This window comes from Protopterus annectens, chromosome 3.part0 (genome assembly GCF_019279795.1).
Source record: "Protopterus annectens isolate FY-2018-M chromosome 3.part0, PAN1.0, whole genome shotgun sequence".
Lineage (NCBI taxonomy): Eukaryota > Metazoa > Chordata > Ceratodontiformes > Protopteridae > Protopterus > Protopterus annectens.
In genome coordinates this window covers 30,448,119-30,469,538 of record NC_056731.1, presented here as the reverse complement: position 1 = coordinate 30,469,538, position 21,420 = coordinate 30,448,119, and the positions used below count along the sequence as shown (strand labels likewise).

The 21,420-nt window shown below is 39.3% G+C and overlaps 1 protein-coding gene across 1 annotated transcript in view; it reads right to left on the bottom strand.

Moving 5' to 3' along the window:
* PIP4K2A (phosphatidylinositol-5-phosphate 4-kinase type 2 alpha) overlaps nucleotides 1–20,590 on the bottom strand; it is a 1,425,784-nt gene extending 1,405,194 nt beyond the window's left edge. Inside the window, 1 exon segment of the mRNA XM_044064562.1 lies at nucleotides 19,762–20,590. Coding sequence (XP_043920497.1) covers nucleotides 19,762–19,905 — 144 coding nt within the window. The 5' untranslated portion in view covers nucleotides 19,906–20,590.
* Nucleotides 20,591–21,420: the final 830 nt, after the last annotated feature.

The following is a 21,420-nucleotide window of genomic DNA, read 5'->3' as shown; positions in this document are numbered from 1 at the left end:
AAAAAAATAATAATGGAATGCAGAGTCTTCTGAAAGTCAGTGGAAGTTTTTCAGTCCTTCACTTCATTTGGGACTGCAGGCCCTTGAGGTTCATGACGGACTACAACTATTTTTCACTGTAGAAACTAGAGGCAAGTTAATGAACAAGGCAGGAACATATTGCTGTATGATGGCAGGCAGAATGCAAAGCAAAGGGCAAGCCCAGTTTCTCAGCTGAAACAGTAGGTTAAAGTGATTTGCTGAAGTTCGAATTCTTACCTTTGCACCACAGCATGCAGTGCATGAAGCTAAAAAAGTACTTTCCCCCATCAGCAAACATTTTTTTCATGTTATTTATGCCTAAACATACTTTTAAAATTTGTGGATTCCTTGGGCTGATGTCACTGAGGAGAGACAGGGGACATTAACTTCAGTGACGTAGGCATAGAAAAAGCTTCTTCTGCATCCCTAGACTAATGGGTGAACCACTGCACATGCGTGAAGGTGCCCCATTAAAGCCTATAGATGTACCGGGCATTAACCTACAGTAACATCACAACTATTAAAGCTAAATCTTGTGTGTCGTGGTTTAATAAAAAGTTTACAAAGCTTTTTAGTACAATAGATACCAAAAAAAATAAAGTAGGCAAATAGGAAACTATAGAACAGCACCGGACTCATCAGATGCCACAAAGTACATAGAATCATCCTTTAAAACAGCTGTCAGCAAATTACTGAGTAGCCTTGAGGTACTGTTGTAAAATAGTTTTAAAAACATATTTTTCCAGAGGATTTGAATTCTTCACCAAAGTATAAAGTTAACAGTTTGCCAGAAGTTTCATATAGTGTCCCCTTTCTACTGAACTACTTTAGTGATGTCAGCGTTCGTAGCCATCACAATTTATGGATACTGAGAGATCCAGTCAGGCAGAACTCGAAGGCACCAATTAGTTGTAAATAATATTTTATTCTTCATTACAACCTGCACAGAATTCAATACTAATAAAAAATGTAGCTTTACTAAGAACAAACAAAAAAATGGTTCAGCTCACCAAATGGATACAAGAGTATCAAGACAGACATTTCCCTTTGCAATCTTATGTCCCATTTCAATTTTATCCAGTAATATTTTAATAGACAATACTTGTTATACATGTCCCTTTTCAGAAAAGTGCCTTAGCTTTCCCACTACTGGTAAGGCAGCACTGCAGAAAAAGATTCTACATATCAGTATGAAATATACCCATCATGGCGGACATTATAAGGGCAATAATAGTCTACCAAGGTGTGTTGAGAGGCCCAAGACAACAGGTGTCCAGAAAGCAATATTTGGCATTGTCATACTTGTCTAACTGTACCCATGACATTCTGCTTTGCATTTTATTAGTTGGAATACATACTTTTCACAACACAGCACTATTTCATGGCACGTTAGTACTATTCTGAAATATCCAAATTGTACTGCAAAAAGTGGACCTGTGACTGGGGGCGGTGTTACTTTACTAGAACTATGACATTTGCAGTGTGCTTTATAGCAGCACAAAAGTACTACTTTTTTTTAGTTTTGAACTGCTGCAGTTTGAACTGTTGCAGGTGACAGCTGTCGAAGTCGAAGTTTGATCTAGTAATTTATTAAACTGAATGAGTAAGAAGCACTGCAGGCACAAGACTACATACAAAACCAAGACTCAACAAGCCAGACCCCGTACCATCAGAATATATGAAGTACCACCAGAGCTGTAATTTGAAGCTTTACTAATCAGCTTTAAGTATTTACAAGGGCTGCTGGCTAAGTGCTCATAAACAATCAGTAATGATAAAAAGATGCCAGCGGTCAGAATGTGACTGTTACTTCTACCAGTCTCCTGCATCCGTTATTCCTTGGTTTGATTCCCTCTGTGCCCATTTGCCTACTCCGAGTCTCAGCATGTCACTTAATTTGACAGTGCACCAAGGTCACACTTGAAAAGAAGCACTTATAGACTGGACTACAAGAAATAGCACAAAAAATATGAGCTGAATGTGTAAATACTTTATCTAAGCTACATATAAAACTACTCAAATCTGACAACACTCCAGATTGTGTGATTCTAAACATAAATTATGATCTGACATTCCTACAGTTGTGCCAGTCACTCCAAGAAAATGGGTCTAAACCCTGTTTCTTTGAAAAAGCATTGTCGACTACCGATAGTTAGGGATTTACCACTTTTGCTCAAAGTCTCATTTTTGTTTCTTAAAAATCATGTCATGTTTCTGGTAACCCTTGCAATTTGCCTGATCAGGGAAATAGCGAAGTTTAGTAAATGTTAAAATGGCCGACTTAGCTAGCTAGCTGTCTCTTCAGAGGCCATTTAATAAACTGATCTGAGAACAGGTGAGACTGCAAAGGAATCCAGTTGAGGAAGGATTAGGAAAATGTTGGTCTTATCTTGAATCTAAGCTGGAAATTTCTGCTCTATTACCCTTACTACAGGAGTAAGTTGTACAAGAATACTTATGTACCATATACTGTTGGAAAATAGGACAACTGTGTGTGATAATTTCATCCTATATTTTACGGTCATGTTTTAAGTCCTACCGACAGTTTCATATCACCTTCCTTACGGTCACTGCCCCTATACTACCTTCCTTATGGTCACTGCCCCTATAGTACCAGTCACTCACAGTCTTATTCCTTGCCATCCCTTTTTCCTGACATGGTCATCACAAGTCCCTTCATTCGTTCTGTCAGTCTTACTATTTTAGTTGAATTCTTCTGCATCCCTGCTACCAGCTCTCCTGTTATTTTTATTTGTTTAGTTCAGTTAAAGAGTCAACATTTGTTTTTTCTTTCATAACAACATGATGGCTTTACCGCCTCATCATTTGTTCCAGCTGATTAGAATATGGAGGTCACTCTCCTACCCCATAGCCTTACTCCTCCAGTACACATGCCCCCAAATACAAAGTTTTACATTTGTTAGAAATGGTGCATCAACTGCCATGCCAACTAACCCATCAGTAAACCTATTACATATTTAAATAGAGAGGTGTGTGTGTACCTATGCATACACACACCAGGTGGCATAATGGCTAAGGTCTTTGCCTCCCATGCACAAAGTACAATCTGGACCTCTGACCACTGTCCATTTACAGTTTGTGCATTTCCCTTGTGCCTCTGGGGGTTCCTACCTCTGAAAAACATGCTGAGTGTTTCCATCTCAAACTCACCAATGAATGAGCTGTGAGCTGCAGCACAAATTCTACAGAGTGCCCTATACGAGTTGCATAAACCAACTGCTTTGGGCATTTACTGTGGTGCTTAGTACCCTCAAGATAGGAGAACATGGATCACAGATTGCACATCATGGCAGGGCTAGCCACTCAATGGTGTAAAATATGGCTCTAGGCAATTCAGTCATTTTGACTAACACTGCCAAATAGGCATGGGTATTTGCCAGTGTTAAGTGGTTTGAGGTCCCAGCCTACTCTGACTTACGCCACGGACCCATGCTAACAGCGGGAGGGGTGTATGTGCCCCTATTGGCCAGTGCTTGCCCACCATAAAGCTCAATGGCCCTGGGTCAATAAGCTACTGGCTGGCCAGTGTCCAGTTGCTCAGCCTGAGTTATCTGGGATAACTCTGTTGAGCAAAAGCCAGACATAAAACCAATCAACCAGCCAAACATGAATGAAGAATCGCTAAACTTTATATGGGTTCACTGATGAAATGCAGCTTGGAAGTGAAAGACAATGGTACAGAGGAGTCTGACATCCTCTGTATCCAAGAGACAAGAAAGAAGAGCAGTGCAGCAAAACCAATTTGCTTGGGATTCAGAGTGTACTACTCAGGAGGAAGACAGTCTAGTAATAGTGTGGGAGTTGTGGTGAGGGAGAGGCTTCAAAAGACAGTGAGGGATGTCATCAGAATTAGTGCCACACTCATGGCAAGCAGACTCCAGCCTAATGATAAGGCAGTACTCAATCTCAGCCTATGCCCCACATCAGGGTTGTGATACTGAATAGAAGAGCAGGACCTACTAGATAAAGCAGGACAATATGAAATGGTGTTGACAATTGCTGACTTAAATGCACATATCAGGACAGACAGAACAGGATATGAGACTGCCTGCATCCACACTTGTGGGGCAATGGGAATACAGAAGGAGAGGTCATTCTAGACGTCTGTCTAGCAAATGGCTGGATAGTAGCCAACACATGGTTCAGAAAGAAAGACAGTCACAAGATAACATAGGTAGACTTCCTCCTAGTAAGGAAAAGGCACTGGGGTAGAATCAGAGATTGCAAACTCATCCCCAGTGAAACAGTCGGCCCACAGTATAAAACCACTGGTTGCCACAATCAGCTGCAAGCAGTAGCCAGAGAAGGCTCCAAGGTCAAACTGAGACCAGGCTGAACACCCTGGAAGCTGACTGGAGAGAGAGTACAGAAGCTCAAGGAATTACCCAGGGCTCTAGCACCCAAAGAGGAGGAGAAAGTAGCTGGAGTTGAAGAAGAATGGCTGCTTCTGAATGAAAAAAACACACAGAAGGTGTACTGCCCCAGACACAGCCTACGATGAGAGAAGTACAGTAGCCCACCCTTGAAAAAGTAAGAATAACACTTAGAAAAATGAAGTCAGGGAAAGCAGCAGGCTCAGATAAGGTCACAGCAGATATGATACAGATGCTGGGTGAGATAGGGGAGAAATGCCCGCTGAGGGTACTCATAGCAGTATGGAAAGGCAGGCATACCCCAGATGACTGAAGAATAAGCATATTAGTCCCAGTGTACAACAAAGGGGGACATCCACAACTATGGGCAGTACAGAGGTAACTCCTGTCACACTGCATGAAAGTTCTGAAGAGGATGATTGATAAATGGATACGCAGAGTAGTAGAATGTAATATGACAGATGAGCCGTTTGGATTCAGATCAGAATGCAGCACAACTGACTATGTTCGCAAAAGGATAGACAGTTGAGAAGAAGCTAGAGATGAGGAAAGAGTTGAATTGGACATTCCTAGACTTGAAGAAAGCATATGACAAGGTCTATCTGGGCAGTCCCAAAATCATTGGTAGAATCAGTACAGGCTATGTACAAAGATCCAGTGACTCAAGTATGGACAGTGTTCAGTATCACAAAGGGGTGCCCAGTGGGAGTGCATCAGGGTTCAGCTCTGAGTCCACTGCTGTTCACAAGTTCACACTGGTGATGGATTACATTAGCAAACAGGTTAGATGGGACACATAAAGTTGTTGTATGCAGATTATACAGCATTACAGGCAGACTCTGAGCAAGAATTTCAGCAAAGGATAAGGGAATGGAACACTAAACTGAAGACACATAGGATGAAACTAAGTATAGATAACACAGTGGTAATGGCAGCTAACTAGAGAAATCAACAGAAGCTTAAGAATTGAGATAGATGTGTGCACACACACACACACACACACACACACACACACACACATATATATATATATATATATATATAGTGTGTGTGTATATTACATATATGATGTATAGACAGAGTGGCAGACGCACAACATATATATGTACATGTGTATCTCTCTCTCAGTATGTGTACACACACACACACACACACACACACACACACACACACACACACACACACACACACACACACACACACTCTGATGTCTAGGAGCTTATTGATCGTTTTATACAATGAGGAAAAACTGAACAATGTTTGCCAAGTTCTAGCTGGGTGGAAAAGAATTATGTAGGAAATCAAAATGTTTACATGGATCCCTGAACAGAGAAAGACTAACACTCCATCTTTAGAAAAAAGGGGTAAAAACATAAATTTGTGGTGGAAGTATACAGTTTTCTCCTCCATGCAAGACCTATTCCAGTAGTGCTGTAATTGTATCTGTTAAAGCCTACTTGTCTAGTGTAAATACACATTCTTTGTTTCACATAAAAGAGCACGTTGGAAGTCATACAAACACAAGTGAAGTGAAGTGAAAGAAATCATAATGTTTACACATTTACAACACTAAACATACATTTTTAAAACAAAGTCAAATTATCTGTGTTACTATCAAAGCTGCTCCATTACTCTTATGTCTAGCATCTCAGATACTTAGAAAGAATTTCTAAACTGAACTTTTCCCCAACAAAATGTGTCTCTGTCACTCACACACACACATACCCCCCTTTCACAGGGATAGCCCACTGAGATACTTCAGGTTAGGAGGACAGTAGCAGCTGTAGACAGTGTTAAGTAAACTGTTATCAGGCATCTTACAATTGCTGTTCATGGCTAGCTCCAGCAGTAGACTGCAAATAAGGTATGTTTCACTGTAACCAAAGTATGTTGCTACAGTTCCCTTCCATTAAAGTCAAACTGAAAAGGAACGCCAATAAAAAGTGGTTTTGCACAAAATAAAACATGTTTAAAAAATGCAGTTGGTCTTCATAAGCAATGAAATCATGAACTGAATTGGGTAAAATGTTACAAGTTGCAGTCCTAAAGTTTGCTGCCTTCAGAACATGAGAATGTGATTTACTTGATTTAGCCCCCTCTTCACGGGATTGTGGGAAAGATACGCAGGTCTAACCTTGTCACAGATTCTGAATACATGTAAACACACAGTGTGTGATAACTAAGCAATAACCGACTACATGGTGTGGTATATTAAAGATTTATCCATGGTTGGTGTGGTTTAATCATGAGGGCGAAGCCCACGTGATTAAATAAAGCCAACCATGGGTAAATCTTCAATATACTACAACTACGGAGTCAGTTATTGCTATTATACAATGGCATTATTTAAGAAAAAAAATACTTAACTTTTCTTAAATAATGTCTTTGTATAACGGCGCATTACTGTTCTTCCACCGGTGGTAGTATACTACTTCCTTGTGTTGATGTACTGTGCATGCATATGGGACTTGAGTTCCCATTCACACCTAGTACATCAATGCTTTGAAATAGAAGCAACAGAGAAAACAAAGTCTCTGTTGCTCTGTTTTTTGTTTTTTTTTTTTATTAAAAAAAAAAAGTTTTGGACCCCTTATACCAACGGAAAAAAGTTTGGGCGACCGGACCTTTTTCCATTGGTATACTGTGGGATTTACAATGGGCACGCTGGCCAATTAGAATGCATGTTTTGGAATATTAATGGGGGGGTCATTGTATAATTAGCATTATACAACGACCCCCCCCCCATTAATATTCCAAAAACGTGCGCGCTGATTGGTCAGTGTGCACGTTGTAAATCAGAGTTATAGTAATGGAAAAAGGTCCGGTCGCCCGGACTTTTTCCATTAGTATAAAACTCTTTTTTTTTTTTTTTTTTAACAGCAACGGAGAACGCAAGATCTCCGTTGCTTGTTACAACCTGTCTCGCCATGTTAAATGAGTTTAACATAGTGAGACAGCTTTAAAAAAAAGCAACAGAGCATCTCCTCTGCTTTTTTTAAAGTTGTCTCGCTATGTTAAACCCATTTAACATAGCAAGATACTTTAAAAAGCAACGGAGATCTTGCTTTCTCCGTTTTTTTTTCAAAACTGTCTCGCTATGTTAAATGGGTTTAACCTAGCGAGACAGCTTTAAAAAAAGCAACGGAGATTCTCTGTTGCTTTTTTAAAGCTGTCTCGCTATGTTAAACTCGTTTAACATAGCAAGACAGGCTGTAAAAAGCAACGGAGATCTTGCTTTCTCTGTTGCTTTTGCCCACAGCTCTGATGTACTGCGTAAATATACGCATGCACAGTACATCAGAACTGCCGCAGAATACCCAGACAGCTGCGGAAGGGCAGCAAGGAGGCATTATACAATGCCATTATTTAAGAAAAGTAATTATTTTTTCTTAAATAATGTCATTGTATAATAGCAATAACCCACGCCTGGGTGTGGGTAATGCTGGATTTACCCACAGTTGGCTTTGTTTGGCCACTCGGGCTTCACCCTCATGACCAAACCACACCAACGATGGGTAAATCCAGCATTACCCATACCAAAGCGTGGGTTATTGCTATATTCTTCCATTTACTAGTGTAAGCATACTATGTGCCACAAACTGCTTCAAATCATACATTTTTATATCCTACACAGTCACAATTTCCCGTGAAGGGAAGAATACACCAGTGTCTTTCCCTAAGCATTGGGAGGTGTGTATGGTTTCAGAGGATTCCATAAACATGGAAACTACTTAAAAGAGTGAAGCTACCCTTTTCTATGTTATACTCTTCGATGCTACCCGAAAATCCAAGCTGATCTCAAGTATTGTACAACAACTTAGAAAAGTCACATCACTAAAAATGTTAAAGACAGCAGCTTTTATATTGTTCTCCTTTTTTTGTACTATGTTTATAAGGCAAGTCTTAAGAAACTTAGTCTCTTGACAAACTCCCTCTGAAGACCTGTAAGAAGTGAGGAAGTTCCTGCGCCCCCTGATTTATGAGCTGCACCTCATTACTTTCAGCCACTCCATCACCAGATTTAGAACAATACAAAACCAAGGACAACAGATTACCAAACATCTTACAGTGTGTGTGCGTGTGTGTGTGTGTGTCTTACACATATATGCACAACGTGGGAATCTTTCAAAGATGTCATCGGTGATGCTTCACTTTGCACACTATAACCAACATCTACTATTTCTTCAGTATAATACTGCCCTTTAGTCCAGCTCTGAACTATGCATTTTCCCCATAATCGATATGAAAAGTGCAACATTTTGTTTTGTAAGTGAAATGTATCTAGTACTGACCTATAAGGGCCTGGAATGAGGCAGCTGTACTCCAGAAAAAACACAAACACACAGTGGATGATAAGTAACTATGAGCAGCGAGTATACCTTGTACAAACTTTGTTAACAGTATTAAACACGCTACAAAACATAATATTGTTATTAAAAGGGTGCCATAGCAGCTTCTGTGTGGTTACTCATCTGTATAGGTATTACAAAGTATGCAACCCAAGGTTATGCTATTTGAACACAGGCTTAAAGAATGCAACTCATTTGCTAAATGATGTCTTTCCTATTAAACTATACACTAAGCTAAATATTATGCAAAAGATAATAATGCCAATATATGGAATCTGCATACAGTTATAAATAAAATACATGTGGTATTTAAGCTTTATTCTGAGCACACAGAGAAGTCCACCAATTTCTGTTTTTCATTTTATTAGGGAAATCTTGTTTTACAAATAATTAAGCAGTCAATTTGTTCTTCATCAAACTGTAAACAACTGTTTTTAAAATAATTAGTGCATTATTTTTCTTTATAGGGAATTTGTGTTACAAACGTGTAGTGATAAAAGCAAACAAGCAATGGTAATTCATAGACAATAATGGATTGCTCGCACCCAGTGGCATTCGGCTACAACAACAGAAAGAATGGGAATATAACTGTGCAATAATTCAAGACACAGAAACATGACCAGATACAGTAATGTAGAGAATTACAAAAAAAAAAAAAAACAACTTTCTTAAATGACAGGAAGTCACTAATAAGTGGCAAAACTGTTAAAAGCTGAGGCAGGCTGAAAAATCTCATTCCAAAGTCAGTGGATACAACTGTTTGACCACAAACACATTTGTGTGCATACACATGCATGGAAACCATGATTCCATGTAGATTAAGGGAAAACAAGAAAATCTGTTGCAAGGTACATCACATCAGCATTTTATGGCACTGATAGCTTAGAGAGACAGGCAATCATTCTATCAAACATGATCAGCACTGAATACACAGGGATTCCATTACGAAAGGTATATTGACTGCTAAATGCACAGTTCAGGAGTGAGAAAACCACTAATGGTATTAGGTCATTTATCTACAAAGTCACTACAGTAAAGTGGACCAAACATCATGTTATGGTCATTATGCAAGACCACTAATATATTAATGAAAGTTGAGTCTTTGAACAAACTAGTGTGCATATCAAAATCTAAGTAGTTGAAGCATCTCTCCTTTTGCAATAAAACAAATAAAATAAATACAACTGAAGTGCACTGTCACACTTCTTATAGCAAACAAACTAATCCTTTGTGACAGGAGTAGTCTCCTTGACATAAGCAGTATTAAATTTTGCAGGGTCTGATGCAAAAAGTACATTATTTTTACAATTACTTTTGTTAAGACGACACCCTTGAAAACATTTCTTGAAGCTGTAAATTTAAGATGTCATAAAGGACTGATCCACCATTGCTTCACTACCTTCCTAAATGTATAAGCAATGTTTTTTCATGCCATGTGCAACAACAGGAGACTCTTACATCCTAGAAAGACAAACTGACAGCAATGTCTCACAGTTGGAACATTCTCCATTGAAAATTAACAAATATGATGACTTATTACTGAAACCATAAAGTACGTATGTAGATGCGCCTCTAAAGTATGATGGTTTTGCCTACACAGAATGCTTTGCTGGTGCATGCAAATTAACAATATTTTAGTTGACATCATTTTGTGGGAGTGGTCAAAAGGAAAAATTAAGTTGACAATGAAACAAAAACCTCAGAAAGTCAAAATCTTCATTTAGTTTTTAAACCACTTGCAATTTTAACATCAGGAGTACAAATTAAATGAACTGCAACACACATACGTGTCTAATAATACAATTTCAGACAATGTGGTTTGTTTATACGTTCTTCATACGCAACTTACTTTGTCATGTGGCATCTTCAGTTAGCAAAGCTACATAAATGACAATTTGGCTACTGTATTCTGCTTTCTGGATACATCCCGCAGAGTATATGGCCTTTTTCTACTGATCATTAAAGGCAGTACTCAACAGCAATAAAAAAAAAAAAAAAAAACTATTTAGAAAAAGAACTTTACATCTTTAGGAATTTCAATTGAAATGTTAAAATTTCCATCTTGGCAGGAGGACTAAAAGTTAGAAAAGCAAAAACATTTAAATGCAGGCTTCTTATCCTTTTGTAAGGTCAAGCATTCAACGGCTAGTACTGTCACTGACAGAAACAAAATACATGGCTAATGCAAAGAGGACCAGTTCTGCAACAGTTCTAGGAAGTGGTGAGAAATAAGAACTTCTTGGCTCCTTCAAGACTAGAAAAGCAAAAAGACTGCATTTCATCATACAACCTCCTCTCAGTTTTCCTCAGTACACGGGTTTCACTCACTCCCATTGCTACTCTGTCAGACAAAAATATGTGATCCTAAAAAAACAGTTGCTTCAGAGGGCTCACCACCAGCAAAGCAGCCATCCACTGATCCCTCCTTACTCAGCATTCACATAATGCCTAACTTAGCTCATAATGCAGTTTGTATTTCATGGTGTGTGTGTGTGTGTGTGTGTGTGTGTGTGTGTGTGTGTGTGTGTGTGTGTGTGTGTGTGTGTGTGTGTGTGTGTGTGCTGGGGGTGGTAGTGAGTCATTTTGCCATCTGGATTCATCTTCATGGGGCTCACAGACAAAACTGCAGATTTCACAAGGAATGCAATGAGTTGGTGTCTGCTATACTCTGACTCTAGAAATCATTTTATCTGACAAATGCAACAAAAGTGAGTGAGAGAGAGTGACCATGGTAAAGAGGTTCAAGAAAATGTAATGCCCTGCCATGACAGCTGAAGCCTCTTGCAAGTCTGCCTTCCATGACATCCTAGTGTTAGTGAAAAAAGAAAGTCGGGTAAATGGCCCACACATATCAACCATGACACCAGGGAGCTCTGGACCAAATTATTGAACTGTAGCAGATGAGTGCCTAGTCTACGTGCAAGAAAAATGCAACTCTTAAACAGAAAGAGTCTAAAGAAAAATAGGAATAGCAATCCAAATGTACTACCATAGTGATACTGACTCAGGGCTCAGATAAAACAGGATTTGCACCAGCTGTAACACTTCTGTTGATGGACGTATAATAAAGGATGCAACAAATGGAGCATGTCAAACAGTTACAGTGAAATGCTCCAGTCACACAATGAATGCACCAACACTCGTGCACTTGGTGACAACTTCCTTAATGAGTAGGAATTAAATTATTAAAGGAGCAGTCAAAGTTCAAGATATCAGTGGAATCCATGTATACTGGTAGTTTTTTTTTATCCAAATCACAAAAAATGCATACATATTCCTTTCTTATACAGTGGCCCTTTAGTCTTTTATTGCCTAAAATCCTCGTTAGAAGCCACAAGTAAAGGGTCCATATCAGTGCAAGACTAATGTGACTGGGGTGTTTCCACATGCCAATGCATCTTGAAAATAATTCATGTGTCTACAATGGATTATGCATTACTGAATCTCTGTTTCTTCACTAGCAAACTGTAAGTTGTTCATCTTGTCACTAGAGAAGACGAAAAGCTAGCTAGCTTTAAGATAGAGACACTTACTAAACGTTGTAATATTTGCTCTCATGCTCTCAAAATCGTCTTAACTACAAAAACATCTATTTATTATCCATCCTTCTGGAATGTTCAGCAATTTGCACCTTGCTTTTTCCTTACTGTGCTATCCTTAATGCAGCTCCCCCTCTCCTTACATTACCCATCATGTATTTCACAGCTGTATACTACTCAGTGTACAGACGACATAATATGCAAATACATGCAACACATTCTACATAAAGCCAACTTACTCTGTACATAACACAAACGTATGCACATAATTTCACTTACAGCCTTCAACAAGGAAGAACTGTGTTGGCCTAAACCACTTCTCTAGCCATTAGCTGGAACAGGAGATTTAGTGCTAAACAGGGGAAGGCAAAATGGTCAAGCTGGCATTTATCCCATTTGCACTACATTTTCAGCTATCAAGAATAATTTTGAAGCAGAACTGTCAGACAAGTGGTTCTGAAAGGTATCAAGATGGCAAACAAAACAGCACTGTACTACAATAAAGTCTATCGAATGCAGCGCTCTGCAACTTCAGATTTTATATGACAAACTGGAACTTGAGAGGCTGCACAGCAATGTGAACTACTTAGCTCTCCCAGTTCACACACATTTTTTAGACAAATACCAAAGTACTGTGGTACGAGAGTCTCACAGTCAGATCTTAAATGCACATTACATCAGTACGCTTAAGAGACACATCTGCTGAAGTAGTTATTTAAACTGAGGAATAAGGTTACTTTTTTGATGCTTTTAGTCCCTGCCGACTCGATCATCAAACCTCTCCTCAGCCCATTCATTCCCAATCACTAGGGTTAGGACCGACTGACAGACAGGAGGGCTATCATTCAGGTAACGATCAGGAAGTGGTTTGAGATTTTCCTCTTTAGTTTTCATCAGCCTTAATTGCCCACACCCTGCAAGGCAACAGAGAATAATGTACAATGAACAGCCACAGAGGCCATCACCTCACTTCTACAAGGAGCATTCCTCTAAAAAAAACCTCCCTCCCCCAAGTGGCATGAGCAGTGGTTTCCCCAGTCTCCACCAGGGAGATTGCACCACCTAGTCTCCCCACGAGTGTGTGCAAACCTCTTCCACCAACACCCAGAAGAGGGATGTGAGCCATGCTCCTTCACTCTCCCCTTTCCCTTCCAACCTCCTCCAGTGCTGCAGCTGCTAATCGAACCCCCGGTCATCTGGATCACAGTCAGGACTCCATCCCTCTGTGGCACACAGCTAGACTCACAACATTACAAATAAATTACATTTATGGACACTTGAGCAAAACTGTTAAACAATACAGGAGGAGATCTAGCACTGCCCTACTGCTTTTTGTCAAACCTGTACCATTAAGTATTCAATAAGGCTACCATAGATAAATCCATACTGTACTAAGGATAGAGACGGTACTTAAATGAAAAGGGATACTTATAGAATATGAAAGTTGATGTTTGCCTCCCTACTTCTAGATGATGCCTGTGTTAGAGTTCAATCATAATTCAAATTGTAAGGACATGAGAAAGGCAATGGATTACATTTTAGAACTTAATCCCTGGCAATGTACAACATACAACTCTATCTTCACACACTACGGCACCCAAATGCTCCAACCAGATCCCTCCACCCACTGGTCACGTAACTTAACTACATGAAGTATTTTACTGGTTACTGGATATTTCATAGGCAGCCACACACATCTGACCAGTAAAAATAAGGTGCTAATGACATGAGCGATAAAGTTTCTAACATCTCCTTCACCGCACGCTGACCATAAAACACAAAAAAAAATCACATGTTCATGTGCATACTGTGCAGCGTGAAACATGCCAATGACTTTTAGATACATATAGTAACACATTTACATTCACTACAGAATTATACTCAACAGGACACAAAAAAATACTGTTAATGTGTCACACCTTCCTTTTAGCTTAACTGTTAAACTACACATTTCTTAATCCAGTGATTTTGGTGTTCACCATACACAGATGCAGTCATCTAATAATTCATATGAGCAATAAAAACACTCAATACCAAGGACTTCCACTATCTTTGTTACAGCACTTTACTCTATGCTCAGCCTTGCACATCATAACTTATAAACAGAGATTATTTACCAAAACATAAGAAGGAACAAACTTGTACATCACAAAAGGCATGATATCCAATATTACTTCTGAAAAATGGTGGGTGCACTTACAGCTCAGACAGTCAGCAAAGGTCTGATGAAACTGTCTGGGTGATGCTGGGGGCAAGAACACAGATAGGGGTTGGATAGCAGACAGGAAAAACAAGCTAAGATGTGAACTGTTCTGTTCCGCATATCATATCTTAATAACTGCATCCTCTCAACTATCTCTATTGACTCAAATAGTTTGCCTGCTGTTGTACTTATTATGGGACCAAATTCACTGGTGATGAAATAAATAAGTGAAACTGACTGCAAGACCATAGTAATGGTTTTTTTTATATATATATATATATATATATATATATATATATATATATATATATATATATATATATATATATATATATATATATATATATATAATGTATAGGCCCTAGGGCCGATAGCCTAGTACCAACCTATGAACCTATATATGTTTAACCGCGGTGGTGGTGCTGCAGTAGCGTTGTCGCCTCACAGTTAGACGTTGCCCGTTCGATTCTCAGTTAGAGCGTCTTCTGTGTGGCGACATGTGTGAATGGGCGTTCCTTCATTGAAGGTTGTGCATTAGGCCCAGCAAGCCAGTACGTAAAAATCTACTGCCAATCATTAGCGGACCAGAGTTCCGCTGTGGCGACCCCTAACCGGGAAAAAGCCGAAAGACACAAACATATAAATAAATAAAATACCTACACATTATATATATATGTACGTGCGTGTGTGATATATAAACACAAGGTGTGTTCGTGTGTGTGTGTGTGTATATACATATACACACACATATACTATATATAATACACACTGCACTCTCAGTATTATGTTTATTATAACACTTGCCAACACTACACACCTGTACCTTTGTTATGCATCTCAAGAAAATGTTCAACAACCAGCTCTGTGTCACAGAAGGATAAAGCTATAACTACGTCACAGGTGACCCAACTTCAGTTAGTGGCTTGGGAGCCTGTAGGAGCTGGCTGGGGGACTGTTAAGAGTGAATGGTGAAGGCTGGCTCACCCATCTGGAGGGAGGAAGGTTGCTCGAGTCACCAGATATGGTGACACCTACTGGACGTACTAGGTGTTACCCACTGGAGACCAATTCAGCAGGGTGTGCAATTACTTCACTTAACACTAGTAAGCCAATAGGAATCCAAATGTGAAGGTATGCTGCCCCCCTTGAGGGGACTGCAATGTCATAGAAGGTGAGATGGGGAGGGTGCGGCACCTTCCCCCTCCCCCAGCATCAGCCAGCTGATCCACTCCTACCACCAAATTCTCAGCAGGGAACAGAAAGAAAACTGCGACTTCTGAACAGGAACAAATGAGTTACAGGGCTCTCCCCTAGCCTGGGAGTGCCTGGCTCCCATATCCCTGGAATGAATGAGCCCAATGGATGTTGACAGTTGAGCCATTACATAAAGTATGGGGGGAAAAAGAAATTAAAATGTTCTCCAAGTTCCACAGTCCCAGTGACCCCACCTCCTCGACTCTCATAATGATGCAGCAGAAATCAAAATAAGTTCCTGTTGTAAAAATACATAATTTTGACATTAATTTCGATAATATGGGTTCAGGCACAAAAAGCATTATCAAGAGAATCTGAAAACACAGAAAATAATACGGGATAAGTTTTTGGAATTAATATTAATGCACTAAGTCCTGTTCTGCCACTTCATATTAGTCTTGTATATCTTATACTTAATCTGCTAACACAAAAGTTCATGGCTTACACATGCTTTTTAAATTTACTGAGTCAGTAAAATAAATATGTGTACTTCATTATAATGTACTTTTACTGGCTAACTTTCCAACCAGTCACTTATACACCTGCTGCTAATTTGTCATTTGACTATGTTAACAAAATGAGGAAAGCATGTGGCCACCTTGCCACTTTCCCATCTTTGTTCACTTTGGCTTCTTTACTACAATCATCCACAATAACACCACAATAGACTTGTGTGTATCTGCTAAGTGTGGTGAGAAAAGTTCCTGGTAACTTCCACGTGGTATTCAAAGTATCATATACATGCATTATTTGCACAGCACAATACCCAAGTATTACAATACCCTTAAACAATATCAGAATGTGTCATTTACTAGCACAGTTCCACTACCATCTACACAGAAAATTTCAAGCAGTACCACTTGCTATTCCTGTCATCCACCAGCAGAAGGAAAAGCAGACTGAGGCATTGGTGTACACCATTTAGATATAGTTAAACATATGGCATTGCTCCAGCTATACAGTCCAGACTAATTTTAATTTTTTATACCAATACCATTTCTACATTATCAACTGCATTTGACATATCACGACACACTGGCTCACAATGGTCCAGCACTTCTATGCCATGCTAGTATCCTGACATTGCTGAATCTTCTAAAACACAGACAGCTGCTTCTGGTTCAGACTGAGAAATCTAGACATCTCTCGGTACTCACCCATTCCTCTCTCTCCCAGTCTCTCACTTAGAATTCTTTACTAAGTATTCCAGCATTGCCATGATTCAACATTAAGACAAAACCTGCATAAAACACAGCTGCAACTACTAAGCTGCACAAGTTTATTATTTTGGATGCACATGCCAGCAAAAGTAACTAAATTCATTTTAAAACAATCAATATTGTTCTCCAAATTTTTGGTAGGAACCTAAAGCAACTTCACAGGTACAGTTTGTGTGAAATATAACAGGTAAAAAAAAAAGTCCACAGCAAACTCTTACTAGGGGTCAATTCCCCCTCAGCCTTCACGTACCTACTGGGTGGCCTTGATTAAGTCACTTAACTAGACAATGTTTTGGGGAAATTGAGATGGTCTTCTGGACTGCGCATCTAGTAACCTCCTATGAAGCTATAAGTTCACAGATAGTCACTAAGCTTGCAAGTCCATGGGACCACTGAAGGGTCTAGCCCAAAATTTCCAGTTGCCCCAAAGCACTGCCTATGTGACTTGCTCAAGATCGCACAGTACGTAAACAAGGACTAAGAGAATCAAACCCTGAACCTCAAGATCTACAGCTCACAGCCTTAACCCTCTGTCCAACTGTCATGAAAGTCTTTACTTTCAGTTAACTTGGTAAGCAAATTTCTGTGACTAAAGTGATTGAAACACACTTCCACAGCAACCCTAGGCAGGAACAGGTTGCTGACTATGGACACTGCCAATATGTTTTTTATTTGTAAATTTTAAGATTTTACTTCATCTGCATGAGCTCAGACATTACATTTTACAATAATGAACTTGCTACAGTGGCATAAGAAATTATTAAAAAAAGCATGCATTTCTCATACACAATACATAAATCTACATCAACATACAAACCAATTTATTTTTCTATTTGCTGCAATAACAGCAAAACTCGTGTAACCATATGTATTACACAATAGCATGATCAATCAATTCAAAGATTCCTTATCTTCAGGTGTAAAATTCTGATAAACTATACTACTGGGGCTAAGCTCATGCAAGATGAGATAAAAAATAAAAACTACACAAAATATTTTTTACTTTAAAATAAAACTAAAATATAAACGTCTCAGGCAATGCCTAAAACTCAACAATGCCAAAACAACAGTGTGAAGAAATCTGTTCAGACTCACTTTGCTACTTTTTAAGCAAAAAGCAAGTTCTCTCCTAACATGAACAACACATAACCATTTCATCTTGGGTGCCCACATTTGCATTTGACAGTAAAGCTGAACTTTGTTCACAAGTTATTATAAAAACCTTCAACATCACTACTAGTAAAGTTGGGAAAGTAGTAAAATGTAGTGGTTGTTGCCCAGCTGCTACAGTTTCCAGCTGTTAGGAGGAGCAAGAAACCACAATGCAATAAATAAATAAAAAATAAAAAAGTCTTCCTTAGTGGAAACACATAAAGAATAGCAAACATCAAATGTGCACTTTCAAACACACCAACAGTATATCCTTCGGATGCCTAATCTGAGCCTTACTAAAGAAATATTTTGAATTAGTGATGCAATCACATTCTTTGCAACTGTAAACAGTAGAGGCCAGAAAGAGTGTGTGTGGATGTAGGGGCGGGGGAAATGCATGTCACCATGATGCAGAATAGTAACTACAGATGCAAAACCAGAAATAAGAACTTCACAAGGCAAGACAAAAATCCAGACATTTAACTTAGTGCTTCCTCCAAATGATGAGTTAACAAGCTTAACAACTGCAGCACTAAAAATCATATCAGAACAAAGTACATTACACAGACATCTTGTTCGCTGTGCAGGTCTTCATTTTCAAAAATTTGCTAAATGCACTGACAAGTAATGCAACACAGTTTCTGCAACTTCCTGTTTTAGACACTAAACTTTCTATGCAGGTTTGAACAAAAAGAAGATTTTTGAATTACAAAAGATGGTTCCCAGAATCAGCAATATCATGTAGTGTTCTAAACAAATAAAGCAACATGAGAAACAGTTATAACTTCAGGCTGACAAGATGCTAGTTTACAGTTTCTACTGTCACAAAATATGTACGCCCGGATGTTGGCTGAATGTTCATAGATGAAATGGAGAATATAATCAGTTCTCTTAGGTTTGAAAAAGCTGACGGAGGGAAACAATTAAATAAAACAACAGTACTTAAAGAAGTTTCTTAAAACTGAAAAATACTGCATGCACACTCCAAAACAACTACCCACTATGGGCCCATATTCACTACCATACTCTTCATCAATGATCTACTATAAATAATATAATAAAAAAGTATATGGTGCATGGTGCAATACAACTCCAAAATTGCATCTTATATGTAAAAACAGTTGCCATACTGCCTTGAATTTTACTTAAATGTACAAAAATGCCTTTGGGACTTAAAAGCTCAGAACCAACAAGGTCAACCAAAAGTTCAAAACATAAGCTACAAGATCAGCATATCTTTTTGAAAAATTATGTTCCTCATTTGCAGTCTGGAAGGTATGAATGCAGGTTATCAACTGATTAAGACCTGGCTCCACACATCATTCAAAGAGATAATAAAAAGTAAGTGCCATTAGTTCTGTCCCACCAATGAAACAGATGACAGTTTGCTCGGCCTACGGTGATCCTCCTGTGCACACATGCGGCTTTTCATATCTTTAATAAGGCACTAAAAATACAAGTATAACAATGCATATTGCACTACAAAGCAAACTCTCTGCAAAAGACTGAATGAATGAATGGACGGACGGACGGACGGACAGGCGTTTAAAGGGCTGAAATGGGCACATGCCTGCAGTCTATCATGTGACTTTAATTCCACATTAATAAAAATTAAAACGAATATCTCACCGAATGGTTAACTCCCCACATAAGGACACTAAGCAGAGGGTCGCTGGCCCGAAACAGCTTTACTTTCTGAGCAACAAAATGTTTTTTCTTGGTCTTGGTTTTACTGGCCACCAGAGACGCGACAACACTGCTCCCCGTAGCCATGGTTTAATTGCACTTAATAACACTACCCTATTAACGTCCCTCTCCTCAAGGGACTGCTAAGGAGTATCCGAAATGTCAATTTCTGCAAGCAATACAGTCAGATAAATAGATATCCCAGCGATGGACGACGTGTTGCAGACAGTAATCTCCACAATGCAGCTGTTTTCACTTGGCGGTGAGCCGTATTTTCAGTACCCTCACACTTTCCCTTTGATCAGATTATTACCTTCCTTTATCCAGGAAAAAAGAACACTTTCTTCTGTTGACTGAAAACAGAATCTGCGCACTAAAATCAAGATCTGTCCCGTGTAGATGTGAGAAACCCCTGCTACTTTATCATGCACCACTACCAGCAAGCTAAGATTTCCCTGCTTGTTGCACACCCTACTGTTTGCCTCGCCAGTGAAATCCTGCTTTTGCGTTATTTCGTGTTCACCTCTATCAAAATGATACTATTCAATGAGTATCAGAGGGATAGACGCAAAGTGTCAACTCCAAAACACTACTTCAAGAATCCACTTCCAGCCCCTTGCCTTCTCAGTGCTGCTGGCGCTATATTTCTCTTCGGCTGCATCTCCCCAACGCTTCCGGCCGGTCGCCACTGCTGCTGCTGCGGCTCATGATTGACAGTACAGAAGAGGAAGGAGGCGCGGCTAATCTTGGTGCACACGCAGACAGCTCGATTTTACGTTTAAGACATCTCTGAAGTAAGGAAAGGCTTAGGCGGAGGGACGGTATAGACCTCACAAAGCAGGAGATTGCTGATTCGTAGGCAAACCGCTACTAAGGCTGCCGTTAATTCGCTTAAATCATCTGCAGTTATGGTAATTGGGGAATCTTAAATAACAAGAGAACAGGACGATGTGTTTTATTTTTACGATAAGTAATTGTTGAAAATGAGCAACTGGAACTAAAGGGGACACACGTAAATTATGTGCTGTCTGTTCCTCGTTGGAGAAGTGTCTGGTTTATTGGATGTTTGGATTAGGGAATAAATATTTTGGCGGCTAGCATATTGCTGGTGTTTATAAATAATAATGTGCACTGCTGTTCAGATTAAATCTGACACGAAAGGTCCACTGCCCACTTAGCACTGGAAGAGCTATTTGTGGTCCCGGGTAGCTCCCATTGAATACGCTGAATTATTCAGCGGCTGAACAATGAGTGGGAATGCTATTTTTTCAGTGAGGATACAGGGGATATAGCTAAAGCCTAGCCAACCTCAGCCTTCATAAAAGTAGGGGAAAACAACACGTATGGCTGGGAATGCAGATATTGCCTTGATGAATACTATTAATGAAAGGACAGACTAGCAACATCAGAAACTGGGCCCAGGATACCTATCAACTTCCAAACGTTAAAAATCATACCACTGGGCTTTAAAAAAATCATAGCAGAGGGTCAAAAAAGGAGCGCTTTCTCATTTTTCACAATAGAAGTTCGTTATATGCTATTTACTTACCTCTCAACTATCCAGATTTTTGTCTCATATTTTTGGTCTTTTGTTCGTAAAAC